Source organism: Orcinus orca, chromosome 5 (genome assembly GCF_937001465.1).
Source record: "Orcinus orca chromosome 5, mOrcOrc1.1, whole genome shotgun sequence".
Classification (NCBI taxonomy): Eukaryota; Metazoa; Chordata; class Mammalia; order Artiodactyla; family Delphinidae; genus Orcinus; species Orcinus orca.
Genome location: NC_064563.1, coordinates 20,509,664 through 20,530,065, shown reverse-complemented (window position 1 = coordinate 20,530,065; position 20,402 = coordinate 20,509,664). Strand labels below are relative to the sequence as shown.

The 20,402-nt window shown below is 42.0% G+C and overlaps 1 protein-coding gene across 3 annotated transcripts in view; it reads right to left on the bottom strand.

Moving 5' to 3' along the window:
* The window catches only part of WWTR1 (WW domain containing transcription regulator 1), a 132,579-nt gene that overhangs the window by 35,193 nt on the left and 76,984 nt on the right, over nucleotides 1-20,402 (bottom strand). For all 3 annotated transcript variants that reach the window (XM_049710206.1, XM_004278185.3, XM_049710207.1), the window contains one exon: nucleotides 17,810-17,946. In XM_049710206.1, the coding sequence (XP_049566163.1) occupies nucleotides 17,810-17,946 (137 nt within the window). The remainder of the gene's footprint in view (nucleotides 1-17,809; nucleotides 17,947-20,402) is intronic.

Here is a 20,402-nt window from a genome sequence, read left to right as displayed (position 1 = left end):
TGACAGATCCAGGACAAGCTAGAAATAAAAAGAAATCACATCTTTCTGGCATGTTCATTTATCTGGGTCCTTCTGCTGTAAAGAAACCATATTTCTTCTACCTAAAGCAGCACCAGAGTGTGCTACTCAGATTCCATGTGATTTCTGGGATATCTCAAGATTTATCAAAAGTGGCCAGGAAGGAAGCACATCTATGAAGGCAGTGAATTTAGGCAAATAAGGACCTAACTCGGAAAAAAGGAAATTGGGTGTTTCACTGTGCCGCTTCACAAAGTTATCTTTGTGTCTTTGAATTTAATTCCATGGCCTGGCAACAGCAGCAAAACCAAAACTTTTCTTGTTTTATTATCTTCAGACAATAGGTATACTTTTATCCCAGCAGGAAATGGAAACTCTGATTCATGCATTTATTTGCATTAGTCAGGAGAGAGTTTATCGTAGCTTTTTATTGGTTAGCTTTCCTGAATGATTTTAAAACTACTCCAGGTGCAAAGTGTGGCAACCCAGGCTTAATAACAGAAAATGAATCCGCAGCTGCGTTCCACAAGAAGCGAGAAGTTGCCAGTGTGGGCTGCTGGTTCTTAATCTGTTTTCTTTTTATCACGTGCCATTTTAGTAAACATCTTTATTATTAAAAGAGCTCATACAACAGACGCTCCAAGAGGTAAGTCAAAGGATTTGAACGATTTATGAAAGAGAACATGTATTTACTAATCAAACATGGAAAAATTATCAGCTTCACAAGGAATCATAGAAATGCAAATTAAGGAGCCATTCTTCAGCAATCAAATTAGCAGAAATAATACAGTAAAGGTGATGTGGGTGTTTTGCATCCAGCCATGAGTACTCAGGAAAACAAAACAAAACAAAACAAGAATTTAACCAGGGGTAGCAGGATTAAGAAATCTGCTAAAATTATTTGTCAAGTTTTGGGACTTTGTGCTTATATGCATGTACCCCTAGGTCTTATAGGATTTCTAGTGACCCCAAAAGGCTAATTACCTTTGAAATGAAAATGTATCAAAATACTAATAGTGGTGGTGCTCGGATGGTAAGCCAATGGATGATTTTTTTCTTTCCGGTGTTCCAAGTTTCATTTAAATATTCACTCACCAAATATCTGCTGAGCCCCGTGCAGGTGCAAGGCCCTGTTTCTAGGTGCTAGAGATACTGATGAACAAGACAGAAAGGCCCTGGCCCTTCAGGAGATTATAGTCTAGTGGGGAGACACAATAGCAAATATATGGTATAATTCTAACAATAAGGGCTTTGAACAAACAAATGCAGAACTATTTGAGACAGGCATTCCTTCTGTGCCTGAGGAGGTAATGTGTGATCTAAAAACATCTGGATGAAGTGCAGAAATCAGGGTGGGGGGCATACTAGGCTGAGGGAGAACAAGTGCAAAGGTCCTGAGGTGGGAAGGGACCTGACCTGTAGGCTTGGAGTACTTGAGCAAAACGGGGTGGCCCATGTGGCTGAGGGGCACAGGGGGAGAGGCAGGGGCCAGGGCCTATGGGGCCTCATGGCTGTGGTGAGCACTACAGTTAGCCTCTGTTCCAAAGTGATAGAAATCTCCTTCGGGCTACGACATGAGAAACTGTCAGAGTATTTCATACACTATGGTGAAATAAAAAATTCCGAAGAAATCAACAGATGGAGAAGTTAGGGATCTGTGTCTCAGCCCTGTGAGGTCGTTCAGAGTCATCTTTGGGCAAGAAAAGAATAAGTTCTGCGGTGGAGGTAAGGAGAGGTAGAAACCAAAACATCTCTGCTCTTTAAACACTTTCAAAAGGCGATTCTGGTCCCAAGCCAAACAAAAACAAAAACCGACGCCTCTAAATTTCATTTGTCAGGATGTGCCAAGGGGGCCCTGTTCTTAAAAACGGAAACAAAACGAAACACACACCAACAACAAAAAGCTACAACTCTGGATTTTCTGAATTGTATGCCCGGGTCCAGCTGGTACGTGGGGTAGCCTTGTGGTCTGCAGCCGTTCCTGGCTGGTTCTCTGAGATGATGCCACAACCTAGGGTCAAGGAAGGGTAGAGAAAACCTCTCTCTAGAACTCCGGGTATTCACAGTTGGGAGACTTTTTGAGGACTGCTAGATCGCAGTGTCTAGATCATGTATGGGGAATTAGCAGGAGAACTCCCCCTTCGGCCTCTATACCTGGAAAAGCTTTGCTTCTCCTCCACACCCGGCAAGCCTTTCCCTGACGGATGCTTTGACTCCTGTAACTGAACATATCTCGTCCTCCGAGCACGAGCCCCCCCAAGTCTCAGAATCAAACCTGCAGGCACCTCTAGCAACCACACGAGGCCTGCAGTATGCGTTTTTCTCCCTGACTTTATTATTTTCTCAGCCACAGTCTTCTACCCCAACTTAAGTCAATTATTTATATGTATACTTTTTTTTTTTTTTTTTTGGCTACACCACGCGGTATGTGGGATCTTAGTTCCCCAACCAGGGATCAAGCCCATGCCCCCTGCATTGGAAGTGCAGAGTCTTAACCGCTGGTCCACCAGGGATGTCCCTATATGTAGACTTCTGAATTAAGTGTGTGGGAAGAGGCAAGAGTAGAATCAACAGATGGAAGCGTCACAGTTTCATTTCAAAGCTCTATCTCTCTATATACAGCTACACCAATATAGCATTTTTAAAAATTTTATATTGGAGTATATTTGATTAACAATGTTGTATTAGTTTCAGGTGTACAGCAAAGTGAGTCAGTTATACATATACATGTATCTATTCGTTTTCAAATTCTTTTCCCATTTAGGTTGTTACATAATATTGAGTTCCCTGTGCTATACAGTAGGTCCTGATTGGTTAACCATTTTAAATACAGCAGTGTGTACATGTCAATCCCAAACTCCTAATCTATCCCTCCCACTACCCTGCCCCCCTGGTAACCATAAGTTCGTTCTCTAAGTCTGGGAGTCTGTTTCTACACCAATATAGTATTATTATTGGTTTTTTTTTTGCAGTACGCGGGCCTCTCACTGCTGTGGCTTCTCCCGTTGCGAAGCACAGGCTCCAGACGCGCAGGCTCAGCGGCCATGGCTCACGGGCCCAGCCGCTCCGCGGCATGTGGGATCTTCCCGGACCAGGGCACGAACCCGCGTCCCCTGCATCGGCAGGCGGACTCCCAACCACTGAGCCACCAGGGAAGCCCCTAGTATTATTTATGAATTAAATAGTGGTCTGTGAAGCCTAAGTGACCACGCTAGATATGGCATTTGCTCATCATCCAGAGGACGGAAAAGAGTTTACATGACCTGAGGCCACGTTTGAGGACCAAAACGTTTTTCCTCTTATTGCACTGTCTTTGTGGAGCACACTAATGAGGCAAGCCAGCTGACCCAAGAAACTCCTCCCATATCACCGATTCTGGGGACAAACTGGCATCACATGCCTCCTGACAGGATGCAGGGAGACGAATACAACATCACTTCTGTGGTACTCCTGCCCAAAATGTATAACCTAAACCTAAACCAGGAGGAAACACCAGACAAAGCCAAATTAACATCAATCTTCAAAATAACCGGCCCATACTCTTCAAAAATGTCAAGGTCCAGAAACACGAGGGCTGAGGAATCATTCTAGGTAAAAAGAGATTAGGGAGACAGGACAATTAAATGCAATGCATGACCTTCAATAGATCCTGGACCAGAAACCAGAAAGGCCATAAAGGACATTACTGTGGGGACTTTCGTGGTGGCGCAGTGGTTAAGACTCCACGCTCCCAATGCGGGGGGCCTGGGTTCGATCCCTGGTCTGGGAACTAGATCCCACATGCATGCCACAACTAAGGAGCCGGTGAGCCACAACTAAGGAGCCCACCTGTTGCAACTAAGACCTGATGCAACCAAATAAATATTTAGGGGGAAAAAAAGGAGATTATTGTGGCAAATGAAATTTCAAATATTGACTGTGGATTAGACAACAGTATTGTACCAATGTTGAATTTTGTGATTTTCATACCATACAGGCATACCTCAGAGATATTGAGGGTTCGTTTCCAGACCACTGCAAAAAAGCAAGGCATACAAATTTTCTGGTTTCACAGTGCATATAAAAGTTATGCTTTTGGGGCTTCCCTGGTGGTGCAGTGGTGGAGAGTCCGCCTGCCGATGCAGGGGACACGGGTTCGTGCCCTGGTCTGGGAGGATCCCACATGCCACGGAGCAGCTGGGCCCGTGAGCCGTGGCCGCTGGGCCTGCGCGTCCGGAGCCAGTGCTCCGCAGCGGGAGGGGCCACAACAGTGAGAGGCCCGCGTACCGCAAAAAAAAAAAGTTATGCTTATACTATACTGTAGTCTATTAAGTTTATTATATATACACATATATATACACACACACATAGACAATATATATAATGCAATGGCATTATGTCTAAAAAAAGTACATACCTTAATTAAAAGGTACTTTATTGTTAAAACATGCTAACCCTCATCTGAGCCTTTAGTGAGTCAATCTCTTGGCATTAGTAATCAAAGTACACTGATCACAGATCACAATAACAAATATAATAATAATGAAAATGTTTGAAATATTGCACGAATTCCCAAAATGTGACACAGAGACACAGAGTGAACAAATGCTGCTGGGAAAATGGTGCTGATAGATTTGTGTGATGCAAGGTTGCCACAAACCTTCAATTTGTAAAAAAATGCAGGATCTGTGAAGCACAAAAGTGAAGCTCAGTTAATATGAGGTCTTCCTGTACTGTGCTTAAGTAAGAACACATCCTTTTAGAAAATATGATCTGAAGTATTTACGGGGAAAAGGGCATTACATCTCCAACTTAGTCCTGAAGAGTTCAGAAAAAAAAAAAATATATATATATATATATATATAATACATCTTCATACAGAAAAAGAGAGATAAGCAAATGAGGCAAATCATAAACAATTAACAAAGGCAAATCTGGGCAAAGGGTATGTGGGAGTTCCTCGTATTATATTTGAAACTCTTCTGTAAGTTTTAGATTATTTCAAAATAAAAGGTAACATATTACAGCAAAGAAAAAAACTTCCTCTAAACACACCCTAAACTCCCTGGAGATTGAAAATTCTCAGCCTGGCAGAGTCCAGACAAACCGTGTGGTATACGGGCCGTTGTGCAGCGATGTTATTTCTCTTCGAGGAAACTGCTACTGCTCAGTGGTTTTGAGAACTGACTGGGGTTTGGAGGGAGAGAACCCTAATTGTAACAGGTGCTTCATGATCCTGATACCTGACACTCACCATTTCTCCCAGCCTCGCCACCTCCATCCCCAACCCCAACAGTTATTTGTGGACAAAAATACTTGTGGCTGCCATTTCAGTAAACAAAGAGTGGTTCCCGCCATCAAGCCAGCAGCTGACCCCAGTGGTGAGTCCTGAGGAGCACTGAGGATGGAGGAAAAAAGGATGCTGGCCCTAGATAATCAACATGTAAATCAAAGGAGTAATTTCAACGAGTCCAGACTCCTGCATCTTCCCATACATAGAAAAGCACTAAAGTCATTAACTTGAGATGTCTGTTTTTTACGATTAGTAGTAATCTTTTGATGTGCGACTATTTTTTTTTTCAGCAAAAACTCCTATATATCACGGCACCTCCCTTACCTCTTCAGAACAGCCCCTCAGAGCTATCTGAGGGGCTGTCTCCTGGGCTACAGTCCTCAGTAAGGTCCCCGAATAAAACATAATTCTCAGCTTTTAGGTTGTGCGATTTTTTTTCAGTCGACACATCACAAGAAAAAGAAAAAACTATGTGTGGTGATGGATGTTAATTAGATTTACTGTCGCGGAACCTCCCTGGCGGTCCAGTGGTTAAGATTCCGCGCTTCCAATGCAAGGGGTGCGGATTCAATCCCTGGTAGGGGAACTAAGATCCCACACGCCGTGTGACACGGCCAAAAAAAAAAAGGATTTATTGTCATGACTACTGCACAACATATACATGTATCAAATCACTGTGCTGTACACCTGAAACTAATATACTGTTTATGTCAATTACATCTCAATTTTTTTAAAAGAGAAAAAAATCTCATTTTTAAAAAATAGAGAGCCTGGAAAGACAGGACAAAGCGGTGTCCTATGGGACTGGTCTTTCAGAAGAAACAGCTCTGGAAAACTGTACCTAACGACAAGACGCTGAACTAAACAATTACAAGTTTTCTTGGGTAGAACCTGGGCTCCAAGAGTTAGCTGACTATAAAGCTTGAGGCCCTGGGATGAAAGGCCCTCACTTCCCAGGATCAGAGGTGAAGAAACTGTTCCATGTTGGCCTTCTCGATAAAAGGAAAACTGGACAAGCTAAGAAGCGCAGAGTGGAGGCTGGAGAAGGAACTTTCATTTGCAGCTGCCCTGAGCATTCATTTTGCTAGGATGGGATGATCCAATTCCATCTGGGGAGAAATGATAGCTCCATTCTAATTAATTCAGGCATTATGGCATTTGATAAGAGTGAAAACAGAATATTTTTCTTGATATTTAAAATGTAAGCTTTGAAGCAGCTATATGAAAGTCTTGTGAGCCAGGACTAAATCAGCCACATTAATTTTCCTTTTTTTTTTTTTACTTTATTTTTTTTCCATCTCTGCAAATATTTAACTCTTGGCAAAACTGAAAACTCACTCTTCACTGGTGCCTGAGAAATATAATACTGGAAAGGAAAAGGACGAAAATAATATGGAATGAAATGCATGACATGTACTGGGAAGCAAACTTCAAATGAAACTTCCATTTATGGCTTTAGTCAAAAACATATGGATATGCAAGCTGAAAACCACAGCTAGTGGGAAAGCAAGGTGCCTGGCTAAAAATACACTTTTTGTGGCAACCTTAAATCATATTTTTGTAAAAGAAAGTTGCAGCCCAAACAAATCCTCCCCAACACACACAGTGGACATGCAGACAACTACTTACTTAGTTCGATGAAAGTAAACCAGGTCAAAATTGTATTTTTTTTTAAAGGAATTCTCATACTTTCCTAACAAATTAACTTTCCAAAGAAACTGGAAAAAATGAGGAAATTAAGGAAGGCACAAAAATTTATGTACAAGAATATTTACTGCAATATCATTTATAATAATAAAAAATAGAACTAATCTATACGTCCCTCAATAAAAGAACTGTTTAAATAAATTATGGTAGAGTCACACAATGGTATATTGTACAGTCATTAACATGATGTAATGGTGTATAGAGAGAAATATGCCCAAGTCCATTCATAACTTAAATACATGTACAAACTAAACAATGAGAATCTAGTTTGTACCTATCAGAATTATAAAGACTAAAATGTTTGATAATGAACATTATTGGCCAGAGTAAGAATAATATTGGCCAGGGAGAAAGAAACACTTTCGTACACTGTTGGCAGGAGCGTAAATTGGTGTAACATTTTTGGAGGGAAGTGGAACATCTATTACAACTTTAAATGCACATAACCTTTGACCCAGGAATTCCACCTCTGCAAAATTATCCTATACATAAACAGCATACGGCACAAGGATTTACATACAGGGACACACATTGTGGCATTGTTTAATAATAGCAAACAATCAGCAAAGAACCTAAATATCCATCCTAGGGGACCGGTTGAATAATTATGGTTCATCAGTAGAGTGGAATATTATTTACTGCTAAAAAAGAATAAATCTATAAGTGCTAATTTAGGGAGCTCTCTAAGATATGTTAAGTTCTAAAAAGGCACATACATCCAACCACACCTTTGTATGTCGAGTATTTCTGGAATACAGATGGCCCTCTGTAACTGCAGGTTCCACATCCACGGATGCAACCAACTGTGGATAGAAACTGAATCTGCAGATGCGGAACCACGGATACAGACGGCGGACTGCACTGCGCCATTTTATGCAAGGGACTTAAGCATCCTCGGATTTTGGTATCGTGGGGGTCCTGGAACCAATCCCCCGTGGTTACCGGGGGAAGAGGGAAGGCTGTACTGAGGAAGCTGGGAGTAGTGGTTTCCCTGGGGAGAAGAGAAGGGCAGGGGGTCCTGGTGTGAAGGAGACTTACTTGTCTTGAATGCTCTTTACGACTGTTTGAATATTTCACCATGTTTGTGTTACTTTTCCAATAAAAACAGCTAATCAGAAAATATCTACTGAAACAGAAAGATGCTCATGATACATTAAGTGAAAAAAGCAGGCTACAAAAAGAGCGTAGAGGATTCTCCAACCTCTTTTGTTTACATTTGTATTGAAAAAAGACAAATACGAGACAATGTTAGTGTGATTTTGAATTGTCAGATTACAGTGTTTTTTATTTTCTCATTTTTTGCTGATCAGTATTGTCTACAATGACCAAGTAGTAATTATATAACACGGGAGGAAAATAACATTCTTTTTTTTTTTTGCGGTACGCGGGCCTCTCACTGTTGTGGCCTTTCCCGTTGCGGAGCACAGGCTCCGGACGCGCAGGCTCAGCGGCCATGGCTCACGGGCCCAGCCGCTCCGCGGCATGTGGGATCTTCCCGGACCGGGGCACGAACCCGTGCATCGGCAGGCGGACTCTCAACCACTGCGCCACCAGGGAAGCCCCGAAAATAACATTCTTGAATCTTGCTGCCTCAAATATGTTTTCGAATCTTAATTTTTCCTGCATTTTGTTATTTTTTTTTAAACCAGGGAGATGGCTGATCTTCCTCTCTTCAGTGCTCGTAATGAGAAAAGACCATGAAGGCTTTTGTTTTCCTGGCTTCTCTTATGGTATTATTTTGCTGACTTCAACACAGAGAATTATCCAGAGTCAAGCGTGGCAGAACAGCTGTTCCTGACCACCAGCAACTGCAAAACACCCCGGGAATAAATTTAGACTTCCAGAAAGGAAGAAGAAATCAATCTTGCAGTTGATACAGGGTGGGGGAGGTGATGATCAGGTGGGGACAACATCACCAGGGGCCCCAAAAAGGAGATCAAAGAAAAGTGTCCAAATGTCACTCAACACTTATCAATTTGGAACAAGTGGCCGAAGGACAAGCCATCCCAGAATCCCTCTGCCTAAAACTGTAACTGGGCAACATTCTCCACAGCAAGGAAGTTCCTGGGGACAAACTACTGGAAGTCAGCCAGCAGATAGTACTAAAACTGTCCCAATTATTTTTAAAACTCTTGAAACAGAGGCTCACAGCTTAGTGAAGAGATTAGACTCCATTAAAAATAAATAAGTAAATGAAGGTCGTGCCCACAAAGAAGGGACTGAGGAAAAGCTTGACCTGGCCTTTACCTCTTTCCTAAGAGACTCTGTGCTCCTTTGGGGTATGGGGTGCCCTTCCAGAATTTTTCAGGGCTTTAAGCTTGCAGAGGCCTGACTCTTTGGTCAGCTCTCAGCTAGCAAAGTTCAAGATGGGCTTATACACTGACCCTATGAATTTAGACAATACACTTCAATAATCTAGTTGCCAAACTGCAACGTCTCCCCTGGTTTTTGAAGTTTACTTCGTATGACTGGGGTCAGAACTCTCTGGAAAGCGGCTTCAGCATTCACATACCCAAAGCTCATGTGTGCACTGACACCAAGTGCCAAAGTGACAAATGCCAATGTCACCATAAACGTCTATTTCAGGCAAAAATCACGGTTAAAAGTTGGTGAAATAAGTCAGACAGAGAAAGATAAACATTATATGTTATCACTTATACATGGAATCTACAAAATAAAACAAATCAATGTATATAACAAAACGGAAACAGGACTCACAGATACAGAGAACAAACAGTGGGGAGAGGGAAGTGGGTACGGGCAAGATAGGGGTAGGGGATTAAAAGGTACAAATGACTATGTATACAATATATAAGCAACAAAGATGTACTGTACAACACAGGGAACAGAGCCAATATTTTAAAATAACTATAAATGGAGCACAATCTTTAAAAATTGTGAGTAACTGTGTTGTACACCTGAAACTTAGACAATATTATACATCAACTACACCTCAATTAAAAAAAAAGAAGTTGGTGAGCACACTCGGCGTTCTTTTCAGGTAACTCAAGTTAAAGACTGGATCTCTGAGTGCGTTTTTGCCAGTTGTTCTGACGGCAGTTTCCAATCTCTGTGCTAAGGCACAGAGTTCCATGGCTGTTCCTGCACTTGGCTGGTGACCAGAGGTATCTGAGCACTTGAAAACAGCACCCATTCCTAGACTCCATCCTACATGGTCTGAGACAGGATTTCGCAGGGGTGGGGTCCAGGCAGTATTTCTCCCAGCAGCTGCACATGACTGTTCTTTGGGCAGCAATCAGGCTCCTACTGGACTCTGAAGATGTATGTGTAACAAATGGCCCAAGGAATCCGACCCATGCTAGACCTGGGCCTCCACTTGAAGAAACACGGATCTTAGAGACCAGGGAATGACTTGTTTGCCACAGGTAGACTCGGCTGCAGAAGCTGGACGATTCATGGTTCTGTCTCTATTGCACACTGGGCCTAGAGCCTTCTTCCCTACACCCCATCCTCCTCTCCCACCATAAAAAGCTCAAGACACCAACCAAATGGCTCTCCTTTTTTTTTTTTCTTTTGGCTATTATAAAACGAATACCACCATATTACAGAGAAAATTAAGGGGACCACCCCCAATTCAAAAGCCTTACTATAATCACTATGAACATCTAAAAATACATAATTGATTTACTCAATACATTTATTCTGCTAAGTGGTGCACCTGTGATAAATAATGCACTTGGCCATGGGCTAGAAATACACAGGTGGAGAGCATCGTCTTTGTGGGAAAAGAAAATCTAAACAAAGTCTTTTTTAAAAAACAAAATTATAATCCTAGTATAAACAGTTTTGCCTGCTTTATCAAATCAGACTGATATAATAAAGTTTTCCATGTGCCATATAGTCCTATAGCTACTCTTAGTTACAAATATATTTATTTTCATATTGCAGGCATTTAATGGGGGGGGAAGCATCTTTGTGTACAGTTTTCCAAAGTGTTCATCTAGCAACTACTTGGGAATTGTACCTTGGGGGATATTTTCTTCAGAAAATTTTGGCATCAAACATTTTTCATGGCTCTTAAGACTTCTTATCAAAGAGATTTGCTACCTAAATTTCTAAATTTTGTGTAATAAAATCTATAAGTCTTCATCACATAATCTTAATGCATATGCAGATGAACGAATACTGATATAGATGAGAGATTCAAGAAAACACAAGGTTGGTTTCTTTTTTTCTTTTTTTTTTTTTTTTGCGGTACGCGGGCCTCTCACTGTTGTGGCCTCTCCCGTTGCGGAGCACAGGCTCCAGATGTGCAGGCCCAGCGGCCATGGCTCACGGGCCCAGCCGCTCTGCGGCATGTGGGATCTTCCTGGACCGGGGCATGAACCCATGTCCCCTGCATCGGCAGGTGGACTCTCAACCACTGCGCCACCAGGGAAGCCCAAGGTTCGTTTCTTTATCGACTATTACGTACCACTTTATTGCACAAGAAGAATTGAATCAGTTGACTTAATTATTTGTGTTTGGCCCCCATTTCACATAATCTTTAAAAGCCTTAAAAGGTAGGAACTGTAACGAATCTCCTTTAGGAAATGCTGAAGAGTGGTCTTCAATAATGCCGACAGACTAAATTCTGACAATTGATGGATTCCTCCAAATCTCTCTAAGAAAATAATATTGATTTTCTACAGCATTTAGAAAACTGCTCTCTCTTTTTTTAATCAAGAAAAAACGAAAAAACATTGTAACCAGAACCCCTTCCCCTTTCCCTGTGCCCACCAGTCTTCCTTCCCTTCCGTAAAGACCCACTTCCCACCACAGCACTCTTACCAGCACCCCATCACCACCACCCTCCCCCTTAAGGGTGGAGGTTTTTCAGTTGTCTTTGGGTTTGTGTGTGTATGTGCTTGTGTGCGTTAGGCTAATTCATGCTGCGGAAACCGCAAAGTTCAAAAAGTAGTGAGAACATCAGAGCTGGAAAAATCACAGTAGCCAGATGTGTCTGCCATAAACTCACTACATAAATTTGATTAGAAGAAAACTACCGGAAAAAGACAAAAATAAGATAGCCTATGTATAAATCTAACTTTCAGCACACTTTCAGGATACCTCTCTACATGCTTTCAGCAACACTAGGCTGCGGTGTCCCTTAGCTATTTTATTTGCTTTTGATAAAATGTCTTCAAGTGCCTTTGTACACTTCCTAGAGGGACAAAGGAGCCAACTTTGCAAACTGAGCAGAGACTAGATTTTCCATCTTGTCTTGAAAAGCATACCCTGCAAAAAAAAAAAAAAGCAAGAAAACCACACGTGTTTACAATTTGAAATACAGATCAAGATAGACCTGGAGGACAAACTCTGGCCTGGTGGATGGCGCGTCTTCAAAGGGGGAGTGTGTGATATTTAAAAGATTCCTATAGCATTAAAAATACACTCTGACTGCACTTTACCAGCGGTTTCTCAACTGGCTAGGGCTGGCAGTCTGGTGAAGTTGTTATACAGTCTTTATTTTTCCTGTCCTGTCTGGGAGGATACTGGCACCCCAGGTCAGGGTCTCATTCCAACAAGGAGGTCCATTAATGTGTGACAGGAGGCCAGCACACCATGGTTGACGATCACTAGGGTTATCACCAAAAAGGCAAAACTGCCTGTCACTTTCTCTCTGCAAAGACATTTTAAAATATGGGGAGATTTTAAGTTACTGTACGAGTTCAGTCCTCGTGTGCTGAGAGATAGGAAGACCTTGACACCATCACACTTGCAGAAGGAGAAGGTTCTTTATGTGGGGCTCGAAGTGAACCTGCCCTTCCCAAACTGCCTCTGCTCATCTGCTCATGAACGAGCCCGGGCTCGAGCGTGTTTCTCACAGTCACTGCCTGGGGTTCAAGATTAGTTTCGCAACGTGTAAGCAAAAGTGTCCAAAAGATCAAAGCTGCAGGAACTGAGGTTGGCTTTTCCTGAGGGAGAAGGAAGAGGATGGCTTTCTATCGCACCACAGGCTCTTCCTCTGGCTACACAGGCCAGAAAAGTGAGGAAAAAACAGGCTACTAGCTCATAGTAATAGTTACAACAATATATTTCTTGGGGAGCTTTCTCTATGCCAGCTACCAAGGCATGGAATACCTAAGTACTCAAAACTTTTATGGGGAAGAGACTATCATTATCACCATATTACAGATAAGGAAAATGAGACCCAGGTTAGATAACAAACGAAACTAGTAAATGTCTAACCCAAGAGAAACTCAGTTCTGACTCCAGGTCTTCCCATTAACCACTATACAAAGAGGTCCCTGCCCACCACACCACCCGCATTACTGCCCTAACAACCTAACTGGTTTCCTTAGCAGGTTCCATTTGCCCCGAGCCCATTGTTTTATGTATTATAATACGGGCTGTGTAGAGTCCTTTTTTTTTTTTTCCTGTTTGTTTCATTTTTTCCCCTCCTTCAATAAAATTTAGCGGCTATTAAAAGTAATTAATCATACCAACAACCCACTTAAAAGATATGAGATCCCACCTGGTTTGTGTCATGCAAAAAAATCAACTTTCACACTTTTAGTAGTTTTCCCCCTTCACTGTGTTACATAACAGTGAGGATTTCAAACAAGTTGTCAGCCCCCAAGTGATACGGCCTCCACCCAGTGGTAATCTCTCCTCTTCGCTATCTAAAGTTCTCCAAAACCTTCCTCTCTTCTTCCATTCACTGGGTATCTCCGGGGACTCAGACGCAAAGGGGACCAATCTGCTCAAACAGAATCAAATTGGATAAAACCTGACAGACAACCCGATTGGGTAAATACAAAAACAAAAATTTCAGTTAAAAATTAGACCAAGCTGGGGGCTTCCCTGGTGGCGCGGTGGTTGGGAGTCTGCCTGCCGGTGCGGGGGACACGGGTTCGTGCCCCGGTCCGGGAAGATCCCACATGCCGCGGAGAGGCTGGGCCCGAGAGCCATGGCCGCTGAGCCTGCGCGTCCGGAGCCTGTGCTCCGCAACGGGAGAGGCCACAGCAGTGAGAGGCCCGCGTACCGCAAAAAATAATAATAATAATAATAAAATAAATTTAAAAATTAGACCAAGCTGGAGAGAGCTATTTGAAATACCCCTTGAGAGTCTGTTTCGTTTTACTTCAGCATTTGAAAAGCGAGTGAGTTTAGATACACAGCCAACCTGCCATCCTACCAAGAGATAGATGCCTTTTCACTGGACTCTGAGGCAGCCTGACAAAAGTATGCTCACGAAGTCACTCACTGAATGACTTTCACAAAGTCACTCACTCCAGGATGCCTTTGAGTGATGGATCTCTTCTCTCCCAATTAAAATATGGGTTGCCTTACAACCCACATTTCAGGAATAGAGCTACTGAAAAAATAAGATATCCACTGACAATAAGTTTCTCGGGGGTTGGGAGGGGGGGACCGGGAGGACTGAAACATTTCCACCAGGGGGCGCTATCCTCACTGAAAGTAAAAAATACAGAGTTCCTAATTTAAAGCTCTTTGCACACTAACCAGCCTAAAATAAATTTTTTTTATGAGAGCTTTTAAGATGAACAATGAAATTGTCTTCAAATCTAACATTCTATAGTTAAATAAAACTTTTCTTTCCACAAAGAACAATGATGACATAACATTTCATTACGTGCCAGGCATGGATCTATGCACTTTACTTATAAACTCATACAACCTCCTCACACTATAAATATAATCCTCATTTTACATATGGAGAAACTGAGGCACAATTAAGTGACTTAACAGAGTCACCAATAGGCAGAGCTGAGATTCAAAGTCTGACAGTCCGACTCCCAAGTCCATCACTAACACATAGAAAAACACGGAATCACAATATAAGGAGATTTATTGCTGAATGTGTTTTGCTATGTCACTGATTATATCATAGTTCCAGAAATACATAAAATTAGCTTATTACTAATTCTATCACCTGACAGTAATGTTCATTGCATTTTGACATCATTTTCACTTGTACATAAATATCTATCAGTGAAGGGGACACATCACCTAAGTTCACTTATTTGTCAGATGTATGCCATTGAAAAGACCAAAATTCTAGAGTTAAGAAGTAGGAGGAGGAGAAGGATCTTCTCTGGTTAAAAGGTAAAAAGAAAAAAAAATGCAGTTGATGTAAAACCGACATAGAAGTTTTGAATCATATTCCAAATATTGACTTTATATGTTTACATATATATGCTAATGTATGACGTAGGTATAATATATGTAAACACAGATGTACACCTATTATTTCTAAAATAATGAAAATAAAATACCACATACTAAACCTCAAAAAAAAAAAAGTAGAAAGATCTGCTCTTTCTATTTTTAAAGGTTGATAATAAAGAGTATAAACTACAGGCAGACCTATAGCTTTAAATAAAATACTCTGAGTAAATCATTTATTATTAGGACCATATTGTGACTCTCTAAATTACCCCCAGTCTTTGGAGCTTACTTTGCATTCCCCGTTATATTTCCAAACTTGGGACACATCTGTGATTCTCGAGAGGCTAGCAACGCATTTTGTAATGGGCAAATATTCAAATATTATTGGAAAAACCCCAAAATGTGTGTCTTGAGAAATTTACTGCCCCGATTTATTAGAAATCTGGAAAAAGGTATTTTATTCAGCCACAGGTAAACTTGTTTCAGACATTCAGATTACAATTTCTTTAGATAAACTTTACCAGCAATTGGGCTTTTAGTGCGTGGGGGGATGGGGGGAGGGTAGACTCACATGTGCCTTCAGTATTAAGCTTTTAGCATTCAAAGTCCTTCTAATTTAGTCCACTTCCTAATCGTTGTGTAAAATTAAGGAAAGTACATGAAACAGCACAAACAAGGATCTTCACTCCAATACTGGGTGCACTAACAACACACTAAACCCAAATACCCATCAGATGGAGGCTAGTTAAAAAATTATAGCATATCAACATGTTGGACTACTCGGCAATTTAAAAAAAAAAACGAGGCAGCTTTGCGTATACGGATATAGAAGTAGAAAAAAAGCAAGGTGCAGGATGGGAGGGAGACACAAGAGGGAGGGCATATGGGGATATATGTATACATATAGCTGATTCACTTTGTTATACAGCAGAAACTAACACAACATTGTAAAGCAATTATACTCCAATAAAGATGTTAATAAATAAATAAATAAATATCTTATGAGCGAAAAACAAAAAAAGGCAAGGTGCAGAACAGTGGGTATAACGTGCTAGCAATTTATGTGAAGAAACATACACGTAACTGGAAACACTGATTGACTCCAGGCAACATACAAGGGACTGAGGCATGGGTATCAGAGGAAGACTTACTTTTTGAACACCCCTTTGAAAAACGTGTTTGAATTTTTTTAACCAGGTCCATGAAAGATCCTTTCCAATTATAATAGATTATAAAGTTAACATTAGTAATTTAATAATCAGCTTTTAGAACTTTTAATAAAAATTAAATGGCTAAAGAAACCCTAGTCTAATGCTACCTAAAAATTAAATAAATTAATAAAAATTAAATGGCTAAAGAAACTAGTCTAATGCTACCTGATGTGTGGTTTCCTTGCTACACTTGCATCTGCTTTCTACTTGACCTCTTATGTACTGGGGACAAGTGACTCACGGGTAGCTTTGGTTCACCACTGCTCGTAGAAGCAGTGGCACCATTTTCCTTGAGCTACCCTTTAGATACGAAACACAACAGAGGTTGTTCTGAGTCGTTTGCTTTTTGTATATATTTTACACCTGCAAGCTTTAAAATGGTAGATCCAGACTTCCTGGAAGAAGGGACAATATATTTACTTGAATATACTGACTCAGGTCTCCTTGAGTCCATACTCACCATGGCTAAGCCACAGTTATAAAGGAAGGGTGTCCAGGAAACTGCTTCCATTTTTATCCTGTTCATTCCTGAAAATCCGACAGGAGATTCTTTTCATTCTCTAAAATTCTGTTCTGTGTATAAAGCAGTATCTGGATATCTGATCTTAAATGGAAACATTACCTGAAAACGGCACCATCTTTTTAAAAACTTCAAAATTGGCCCTCTTATTTTTAGCCTTTGGGGGTGGGAGAGGATGACTAACAAAAGCTGACTGGTTCTGCTGCAGGAGTGAATTCATTCACATCTGATTCTCTCCAGTGGGCAGAATTGTATTTCTTCTGAAGTAAAGGCAATTAGCAGAAACGAATCTCAAGTTTAAAATCACACTTATTCAAAGTGAAGTGAAATGTGCGCCGTCCTATCCTAGGGCAGGTGTGGGGAGAAGCCACCCGCAGATTATGTAAGGGTTGAATGCATTCCCCAACCTCAGTTCCAACTCTGGCTCTACTAGCCCACAAGCTCGGACTTGGGAAAGTTTCTGCATCTATAAAATGGGAATACTGTCACTTCTTGTAGGGTTTTTGTGAGGATTGAATGAGATAAGGCAAGAAAACACCTAGTCTGGTGTTAATCACACATTGTTGGGGGGCGGGGCTGAGCAAAGAGATTTGAGGCCAGAACTGTACACTTTGGCAGTCTTCAGGGACCACATTCACAGAAAGGGGCCCTTCTTGCCTTGGTCTGGAGGAAGACAGGACGCCTAAGTGAGTTTTCAAAGAACTTCACTAAATACAACTGGAGGGGATGCTGGAGCTGTAGTGTAAACCCTGGTAGCAGTGTCATGAACTGTGTAGCCAAGAGGCCAAGAAAAGAAGGCAAGGGCAGTGAAAGGGTAATGCAGCCAAGAGGGAGGAGAAGATACTATCTGGGCGTGTGAGTAGGCACTGAGGCAACCAGAGCTGCTTCTGAGCTCTCGAGGCCCTCGGTCGAAAGCTTGTTTATCCAGCTCCGGTCAAAGCTTACCGAGATTCGGCTGAGACACGGCCATGGACCTCTGGGGCGCTGGTGTGGAAGTGGCAGCTGGGTGGAGGTTCATATGATTCAGGGGCTGATTCATCGCCTTCCTAGGGTCTTGCCATGTGGTGATTTTTTCTATGTGACTAAAAGAAGGAAAACAATTATCTCTTTCATTGTTAGCGTTATCAATGTCATCATCACCAGTAACAACACAACAGTTAAATGATGCTGGCTCTTCTTGCCTTAGGACCTGCTTATACGAGGTTGACACATTGTTTGTTTTCAGCCAAGGTCAGGCTTGCCCACTTACCCTCCATCCAAGTTGGGCCACGTTGGGGATTTTGCAGGGGACTCTCTGAACATAAGTCCATGACTTAGCTGACCAGCTGCCCCTATGTGCAAACACCCTCTTAAGGATTTTCTGCCTTACCAGGGATGGACAAGCCCCAGCGTTCCTCCCCACGGTCCAAGGAGCCTACGTTCTCCAACGCCCTGTGCTCACTGCCATCCAAGCACTGCGATACCACAGTGCAAACTCCCCTCCCAAAGCCGGACCTTGCGCTCCTGCCCGCCAGCCCTCCCACACTCTCCCAGCTCATATAATTGACATAATGAGGATGCCTCCACCTGTCCTCAGCCAAAGACAGGGCCCTTGAAACCAAACTCATAAACATCACGTTGCCGGGCTCTTACAAAGGGTAAGACACTGTGAGGTCCACATAGGTAATACATAAACCCTCAAGAAGTTTATGTTCTACCACGCAAGATACCGACTGTGTAGCTGGAGGACAGGGGAGCAGGAAATAAGTGTAGGAAGGCCAGATTATGGAGAAACCCAGATGCGGAGGCATAAAGGTTTCTGAGGGAGGAGACGCGATTGGACTTTTGGTCATATACAACTTCCAGGGTGTGTTATTACAACTTAATCTCAGAGAAACGAGCATGACATCAGCTTCTACCCAGAGTTTCCGATGTGTCTGTAGAAAGATGGATGGGGGACTTCCCTGGTGGTCCAGTGGTTACGACTCTGCGCTTCCATCGCAGGGGGCATGGGTTCGATCCCTGGTCGGGGAACTAAGATCCCACATGCCTCGCGGTGTAACCAAAAAGAAAAAAAAAAAAAAAAAAAGATGGGTGGGACATCTAGCTTTGCCTGCCTCCCTCCAGACCACATCTTAAGTCACTTCTGGTGCCTTAAAGACCCTGTGCCACTCCATAAACTCTTTTTTGAGAGTTCATTACATTTTTCTTTTAAAGATAAGCATATTCATTTGGTGCCACAATTCTTGTTTTATGAACTGTATCAGAGATCTTTCTGTATTTATGAAGGACAACGAACTTTGATAGCAGAAGCTGAACGTCAGCCCTTTGTTCCAAGCCTTGTAACTAGGTTGTCTCTCCCAAACCAAAGGGCAATGTCAACCCCACACACTATAGACCTTTCTGGATCCACGTGAAAAGGAGAGAGCTTGCTCCTTTCAAACACACCTTGCTTTTGAATAACAATGGCTTCCTTTGAATCCTCAGCTTAGGAAACCACTATTAGTATCATTAGGCTAAATCCTAAATCAGTGCAATCTCCTACACTGGAGTTGTATTTATCTTTTAGTTTGCTTCTGTTTCCTCACATCTGAATACTGCCACGGCTAAAATTCTTCTTCAGATTTCTTCATCCCAGACTGGAAGTCATTGCCATGGGGAGCTCATTCATTGCCTTGAGTGAAAACTTGGATGTTTTCCCAAGAAGGCCTTTAAAATGAGTATGATTAAAAAAAAAAAAAGTCAGCTTCCATAAAGGAGGCAGAATTAAGTTTAACTGTTGAGTTTCATACTATAGGAGCCATCAGTGGTCTTTAAAAAATAATCAAAAATAAACTGGGAGGAATAAAAATTAAAAACCAAGACGATTTTGTTAAGAAAAACACAAACGGGGCGGGGGGTGGGTAGGGGGCTGAACTACAGAGATGAAAGTCAATTACCTAAGCCTAAAGGAAGAAACAACGGTCTTAGTTACACCTTCAAGTTTAATAATTGTAATTCTGTTCAAAGCTTGCATAAAATCCTTTGTCAACTTTTGGTCCTGTGAAGACTCATAGCCAGCCTCAGGGGGTCTGTCACAGGCCTTCCAAGTGAGGAAACAATTGATGAGGATTTCAAAATTAAGCTCCCTTTAGCAAAGTAATGAGTGAAGAAACCCTTTGACTAACTATTCCTTCAGGACTCTTACTACTAAAACATGTTTTCCCAAGGTAGGCACGTCCTACAGAAATACTTTCCACTGTGGTACCAGGAGGGGAAGTATCCTTCTCCCTTTCGTGAGCCTTTCTTAGAACCTCTGGCACCATGGATATCGATACTGTGGTAGAAGCAGCATGCGTGCAGCCCCGGTGAGACGCAGTGACATACACCGTACAGTGGAAGACATTTAAGGACGCTGCTGTGTACAGACACTCAGCTATCTGTCAGTGGTCGGAACTATACAGGAACCAGAATGATGCATTCCCAAATGCCAGTCCCCCACCCTCCCCTCCCATTCTGAACAAGTGGGCTGGGATTCCCAAATCTGGGGAGATCAGAAAGGCCTGCACCCAAAGTGGTA